The sequence below is a fragment of the Aphanomyces astaci genome (genome assembly GCF_000520075.1).
Source record: "Aphanomyces astaci strain APO3 unplaced genomic scaffold supercont1.25, whole genome shotgun sequence".
NCBI lineage: Eukaryota > Oomycota > Saprolegniomycetes > Saprolegniales > Verrucalvaceae > Aphanomyces > Aphanomyces astaci.
In genome coordinates, this window is record NW_009798288.1 from 451,686 (window position 1) to 459,773 (window position 8,088).

At 55.2% G+C, this 8,088-nt stretch overlaps 1 protein-coding gene across 1 annotated transcript; it reads left to right on the top strand.

Annotated features, from left to right (window-relative positions):
* Positions 1 to 62: 62 nt before the first annotated feature.
* Positions 63 to 863, top strand: H257_09906 (hypothetical protein; the record flags this gene model as incomplete). The annotated part of the gene is made up of 1 exon (XM_009836287.1): positions 63 to 863. One exon carries the CDS (start codon positions 63 to 65, stop codon positions 861 to 863), a length of 801 nt encoding a protein of 266 aa, XP_009834589.1.
* Positions 864 to 8,088: the final 7,225 nt, after the last annotated feature.

Sequence of the window (8,088 nt, forward strand, 5' to 3'; positions counted from 1 at the left end):
TATCCTAACTGGTCGCCCCCGCCCGTACACCGCGCATGTACAGTGCCGCGACTGCGGTAGACATGACCACCTGGGCGAACCCTGTGACCGTTTCACCTATCTGCCCTCGCGATCGGACCCGCAGCAAATCCCAGCACAAACCTTCTGCACACGACACCGCGCGCGGATCCGACACGCACACACGCGGCAAAAGTAGCCACCAAGGCGTGGGACAGTACTCCCGATCTGCCCCCCAACACTCGGCCCCGGAGGAACGCATACCCCAGGCCTGGCAACTACCCCTTCAGCGTCACCCGGCCCAGGCACCTAGACCCACCGCCGATCTCAGTCTATACCTACGTCGTGAGCTCTCCACCTACGTGGATCAACGCATCGTAACAGCCACGGCCCCACTACGTCAAGAGGTTGAATCCTTACGGGCTGACAAAGAAGCTCTAGCAGCCCTTGTCTCTGCTTCCAGCACTGCATTCTCCACCCTCGATGCGCGCCTACTCGAAGAACGACGCCTCCGTGAAGCCGCCGAACTACTACAGGCAGAGGACAACAAATCACGCACCGAGGCCCAAATCCGCTTACACACAGCTATAGCGCAACACGAGGCACAACAGGCCGCACTAGCTGAGCGCCTACCCTTCCTTGAATCCAGCGTACACACCCTCCTGCAAGCGATGCAATCCGTTTCCTCCCAAATGACTGCACTGGCAGGCCTTGGGCCCCTACCTGCCAATCCCTCCCCAACTGCTCCTATGCCAGCCGACCCGACACCCCCTCCTGCTGCCGACAACGCCGAACCATCGGCCCTTAGCCCAAGCCCCAATGCCAACATGGTGGCAGACTTTGATGAACCCATGGAGTCAAACTAACTTCGGGGTGTCGGGTCAGACCGACGACACCTCGGCGCCGCCCCTGGTCTGCAATGTGGTGGCTCCCGAGTCTGCTACGCTGGTTCTGCTGCTACCTCCCCTTGGCTGCTGCCACCACCCACTTTCCCACGCCAATACTAACCCGGCCACAGCCACTATCACCACTACTCCACTCCCCCATTTCAGTACACACATTCGGCCACCAGTCTGACCTCTACTCCTCCGACGACTCCAACAACTCTGAACAACTTGATATCCGCATTGCGGACGCACTCCAACCCCCCTCACCGAAGGCCCCCGACCCCAACTCCCTCCGACAATGTCGACGTCGCCTCACCTGGTGGATCCAACGTTTCGCCCCCCCCACCCGACTGGAACACGCCCAGACTCCAACTGGAAAACGTCCTCCGGCGTGAATCCCTGAAGGGCGAAGCTTACATCGGCGACCCCGGCACGCCACCTCCTCCGAACCGCCGGATAGCTAGCCTACGTATTGCATCGACCAACATCAATAAAAACATGTATGGTAAACTGGGTGACGAACTGGCCACCTGGTTCCAGGCCAGTGCCCTGGACTTCCTCATTATCGCTGACTCTGACCTCCCCGCACACAAGGCAACACAACTCTGGACTCCAACACTCAGTGGCTCCCTCACTCCACACCTCATGGCCATCAGTAACCACAGAGTCAGCCTACTCTATGACATCACACGTTGGCACTCACGCATCGATGCCCGACGCACAACCTACTCCCCCTCGGGACGCAGCATCTCCATCTGTATCCGCCTCGGCAAAGGCTCCCTCCTCACCCTCATAGGCACGTACTGCCAATACACTCTCACTGCTTACCGCGAAGAGACCAACCTGGAATGGCAATGGCTCACCCAGGCTGCCGCACACACCACAGGACCACATCACTTTGTGGTCATGGGGGGAGATTTCAACACATATGGCACCAATCCCCTCGACCGCTCTGCTCCAACACCCCGGTCTAGCTCCAGCGCTGACATGGGCACTGCTTTCCAGCACTGGCTGGTACGCATTGGACTATCATCTACCTTCCGCTACCGACACCCCAGCCTCCAAAGACATACCTACACTCGCAACAACACTGCCGTAGCCCTGGACGACATATACATCACATCACGCACCGCCCACAAATTGGAGGCCAGTGGCATCTGGCTTAACACTATACACTCCAGTGATCATGCGAGCACCCCCTTTATGACCCTTGCTTGACCTCTGCCCTGGCGACCACACGCCCTCTCGCCTCTCTGGGGTCAAACCCATCAGGGTCGTCAACACGACGAAGGACGAAATCTTCACGTTTGGCGCACACACCTCTAATCTACTCCTCGCCGGCCAACTTCCCCCCTGCTCCCGCCCCCCCCCTCATGCGGCCACGACATGGACACCGCAAGCCACCACTGAACGGCTAGAAGGGGAAGTACAAGACCTCAACAGGGCAGTGGCAATACAACGCACAAACCGGTGCACCGCGCAGCTCCGACACCTGCTTCGCCTCCACGAAGCTTGCACCCTTACAGGGACTGAATACCGTCGTCTCGCCCATATGATAGAATGGCCCAAGTGGATCAGAAATCCCATGCTACTCCCGACCACATGCTGGCACCGGCCGGGCGCCATCGCGGTTGGAGACTGGTGGACCACCATGCCCTCAGCACAGGACACCACCCACGCTTGGGACCGTTGGCTCCGGCAGGGCATAGCACGCTGGTCCAACGTATGCCGCAAACGGCGGGACTGGCGTACCACTTGCATCCGCCAAACGCGTGTACAACAACGCACTGCCTGGTTTCAAGGCCGAGAAACACGGAAATTCCTCCGATCGGCGCTCGGTGCCCCTACACCGCCCATCTCCATCCAAAGTGCCATAGTACGTACAGATGATGGCTCCCCACGGTACAGCTCCGACCGAGAAGAGGTGGCAGGAGGTCTCCGACATCTGCTCGATAACTGGATCCCCCCCGCCGAAAAAACCTCACGCCCCAGACATCTCGACTCCGGACTAGCAACGGACCGCCAGCACGTACCACACTTTGTCCGCGAATGGCTCCTCCATGACATGGATCGCCCTGATGCCGTAGCACCGGCCTTTAAAACCCCCGAAGGCACCACATGGGACTCCTATCACTACGATGCAGCAGCAATGCAAGCCCGATGTGACCGCAGTCTACGTACGCGGGTTTCCCCCGGTCATGGAGGTGTCACACAGGAACTCTTGATTGCAGTCCCAGCATGCATCCGGACAAGGGAACGTACCATCATCAACCTCATCCTACGTACAGGCCTGGTTCCACCGATCCTCGGACGCAAACAGATGATCTACCTCGCGGAATCAGCCACCGCCCACGGCATGGTGAACCTGGACCCTGGCCTCCCTCCATGGCGTCCCATCACTGTCCAGAGTGCCTTCAGCAGCCGCATCTTCACCGTTATACGGGATTACATCTCCCCCTGCATACTCAACGAAGAGGTGCAACATGGCTTCCAGCGTGACCGCACTGTGCAGGACGCAGTTGTGCTCACCTCCCTACTCATCGAACGCGCCGAACGCTGGCAGGAAGAGCTATTTCTCATCTCCAAGGACTGCTTAAAATGTTTCGATCGCATCCCTGGCTGGGTCATGGAGCACATCTACCGTAAACTCGGTGTCCCTTCCCTTCCCCGCCAGCTCATGGCCCACTTTCTTGGGGCCAGCCAAATTGATATCCGCACAGCCTTCGGATGGCTCGACGGTGGCATCCGTGAATTCGGACTCGGCCAGGATTCCATCCTAGCAGTCATGCATATTGGCTACTACATGGATGTTCTCATACGCCAACAACAGGGCGGCACCGACCCTGTATACATCACGCACAGTCAACACCCTCACGGCACCCAAACACGCACCATCTCCAGTCTACTCTTCGTCGACGACGCTCTCGATGTCTCCACGACATATGCTGGAATCCAAGACCGTGCCACCGTATCCAACCAATTCAAAGGACAAACCACATCGGGCGGAGTCTTCGGTGCCGACAAATCCTTCCTCCTCTACCTCTCCCCCCAGGCCCACCCCGCTATAGCCCTCAATGATGCGCTCAGAAAACCCCAACCCATCCAGGTAGTTGCACCCACCGAGGGCTTCCGACACCTGAGTATTCACCAAGGCACCCACAACCAATGGGAGGAGACCACCCGCACAGTTTGGCTTAAACTCAACACCCAGGCCGATGCCATTGCCCCACGAAGCCTTGGAAAAAAGGAACTCCAGTACATCATAAACGCTGTCAGGATTCCCAGCGCCCTCTACCGCACAGCGATCAGTGATGCCATTAGTATCGGCCCTGCCCTCGACACACTATTCCGCAAGACCGCACGCCGCGTTCTCCGTTTACCACATGACCACCCCAATTCGTGGTTCTACGACCTTAAGGACGGACTAGGCCTCGTCCACTGCGAACGCTTCAGCCACAGCCAGCGGCTCTACCAATTCCTACGGATTGCGAACGACAGAGGCTCGCCTGCTCACGACATCCTCATGGAATCCCTGGAAGCATACCAAATAGCGAGCGGCCTCACGGGCCACCCACTGGCCTTTCGCATCCCACCACCCGCCTCGGACACTACCTTCCTTGGTACACTGCTCCGGGATCTGGCTACCTTCCAACCTGCGCTTACCATCGCCACACAGTACCAACCCCCCGCCAGCCGCCCTCACCGTCCCAACGATCGGCCCATCTGGGCCCACCTCACCCCCGCTCTTGGCATCACCCTCATTTCGCTTAACCGCTCCCACAACGTCAAAGTCTGGTGGGTCGGTGACATCACCAACGAAAAAGGCACCATGCTACTCAGCCTTTCATCCCTCCGTACCAAGTTTGGCTGGTCCCGCGCAACGCTCCAACGTTTTGCCCCCATCTGGGATGCCATCCCCATTGTACGCCGACTGACCCAACCCCAACACTCCGGCACACAGACCCTCCCATGGGGTTCACCACCTGCCAACCACCCGCTCCCCACCCCCCCGTCACAGCTCCGATCCCACCTCCCTTACCTAGCCCAACCCCTCGGCCGCACATTCTTCACTCCCTCACGGGGGTTCGACGCCATCCACATCCCGCTCCATGACATGCTCGTCGTCCCGCACCACCTTAGCCAACAGGACGGCCGACCTGCCACACTCAGCTATCGCATCGGAAGGCGCACCAGCCTCCAAACTCGCCACGCTCCTACCGGCCCCGAAATAGCCGTCACCTTCTGGCATGAAATCCGTAGGGGTTCCGACATCTGGTACTCACCTATGCCACGCGAAGCCCGGGGACACCTCCGCGTGCCCATGACTGGGTGTGCAATCCTAACTGGGGACCTCATCCGCACCAGCCGCGCCCAACGCCACAAGTTCATCCCCTGGAACGACACGACGTGGGCACATCCGCGCACGCATCTCACACACCGTGGCAGTAATCACCGCTCCCTTATTGCCTCCACGACGGTACACAGTGAAGACCAGGCCCAGCGTTCACTCGCACAATTACCCACCCCCCATGCCACACCTGCCTGTACTGCCTGCCACCGCTTTGCAGACACTACAGCCTGTATTGACTGCGGGCAGTGGCATCACCCTGCCTGTATCCCCCACTGCCGGATCGTTCCTCACCATAGCGCACCTACGTACGGACTCCACACTCTCCCCCTCCGCGCCTCCCGCACATCCTCCGTTGGCGATGGCAGTGTAACAAACCAGGACACACCTGCAGCTCATGGCACATGGAGCTACTTGGGCCGCGACGGCACAACCCTGGTAGGGACTATAAACATCCATCCTGATTACATCACCCCCACACGCTGCGAAATACACAGCCTCCTCGCAGGCCTACACCACTCCGGAGATGTCGCGCTCCAAATCTGTGACAACACCACGGCCATTGGCCTTATTATTCTGGCCAGGTCCCTCAAACGCCGCGGAGGACAACCCCGATACAGCAACATCCACAGAGTGGAACTTCGCTCTCTCATGGACCTACTCACACTGGAGGGCATGTTTACAGGTGAATGGATACGCTCACATCAGATCACAGCAGACACGCCGGACCCGGTCCTACGGGCCAAACAAGCCCTCCTAGAGGAAGCCGACTCCCTCGCCACACTGGCCCACCAGCTCCTCCCACGGACCAACTACGCCCACCTCATAATTCCAGACTCCTGGGAACTTCGGGATAACCACGACAGACGAGTCACTGGCGCTATCGCCCCCTGGCTTGGTGCTATTTACGGCAAGCGAAACTGGTCCTCCACGCAAGCACGCAAACCCGATGCCCGCCGCACAATCCAGCCGTCACGCCTCAACACTGGGGAACTCTGCAAGTGGGACCTCCCAGCACTCTCCTTCTATTGGCGTGCCATATGCTTCCACACGAATGCACGCAGCACCGCATTCAAAAAACCTGGGACGCCCACTGTCGTACATGCCCAGACGGAGCGTGTGCACACGCAAACGATTCGGCTCAATTTCTATTTCATTGTTGAGTTCAATACGATAAACATGGACTGAATTCCTGCAATTGTCTCGTCCGCTATGTGTTCCAAGTATTACATGCGAAACTCATTACGAGTTTAACCATCGGTGGCGGCCACATATCAGAACGTTTTGTGTATTATCCGTAGCTTACCGCGTTGCATTGGTGTCAACAACTCTAACATGAGCCATCCCTTTGCAGTGGACTCGTTGATTCCATTTCCACGAGCAACGGTATTCCAGGCTTGTCCGGCGTCGTGTGCTGCGACCAAACGACTCTTGGCTGAGAGTGAAACTCGCTTGTATAGACACACGTCGGGGTGCCTACATGGCATGTTTGCGGTGGATCGTTCTATACAGAGAGACGTACCGGAGTTTATGGTGCAGGGATGGCCTCTTCAATCAAGCTCAGATTTAAGAATGGTGAAAGCGCGCGAAACTCTTCGCGCACTTCGATCTTTCTAGATTCTCAGCTCGAATTATAATGATTGTTAGGTGAATTTAATTTTCGAAAGGTAAAATTAATCTATGGTTAGGTGAATTATAACACAAGTTGGGTGAAATATAACGGTTATATTTTACTTCGGAAATATATTGGAGGTTGGGTGAATTAAAATGGGGGTTAGGTGAAATATATCCGCTGTTGGTGGAAATATTTTGAAATAAAGCTGAAATTAACAGTAAACGCAACAGTAGTAGTACACTTCTACTCTCGTCCAAATTAGTTGTTAGGTTCATTTTGACTTGATTAAAATATGAGAGACCAATTCGAAACAGCTTGATATTTGTATGTAACTCCAGAAACGCATATGCAAGGCCAAAAATACAATGACATTTTATTAATTTGTCACAACAGCTTGTTCTTGTGAATTCACTTGTGCCTCCATGGACGCTTCCTCGCCCAGTCGATAGTTCAAGTGGATCAAAGCACTCTCGTATATATAGGCATCACACTCAACGTTGAAGGACGTGAAGTCTGAGATCAGTGCGTCCTTCTTCATATGAGGGAGCTTATATTCGTTGCTTCCATGTATGTCGATGCATTTCTCCATCACCTTTTGAAGTGAAATGAAAGTTTTTGACACCGTATCCACAGGCAACTCATAAAACGAGGTTTCTACAGCATCAATAAGATCCTCGATCGTTCGAGTGCACTTTTGATTCTGCAGGCTTTGAATAGAGTTAAAATATCCTAAGTCTAAAACGTTAAAATCTGGACTATTCGGCGGCTGATTCTTCACTTCAATTCCGTTGATACTTCGCGACTTCAGCATACTTGTTGTCAAGCACTTGCGGTGGCTGGCATTATCTTGTTGAATTATAACACCAGTCTGCGGTGGGAACTTTGACTGTATCGCAGGCACAACATTATTTAAAACCATGTCCAAGTATACTTTAGCATCGACTGATTATGGAGTCGTCACTATCGTGCCTTTTGACCGATTTTTACAGTTGCGCCGTGCAGGCACTTTATCGACAAACGGCCAAACACCGATTTTGCCATCGAAAATAGCGCCGTTTAAGTCAACACGAGAGCGGGTAATGGCCGCCAAGAACATAACTTTTGTTATAAACTGTTTCGACTTCACAAATCGAGCTGCGACAGCTTCGTCCTCGTACACATAGAATTTTCTTTTAACCCTAGTCAAATAGAACCATGTTTCATTAATATGCACATATTCGTGCATATTTGAAAAAGAAATA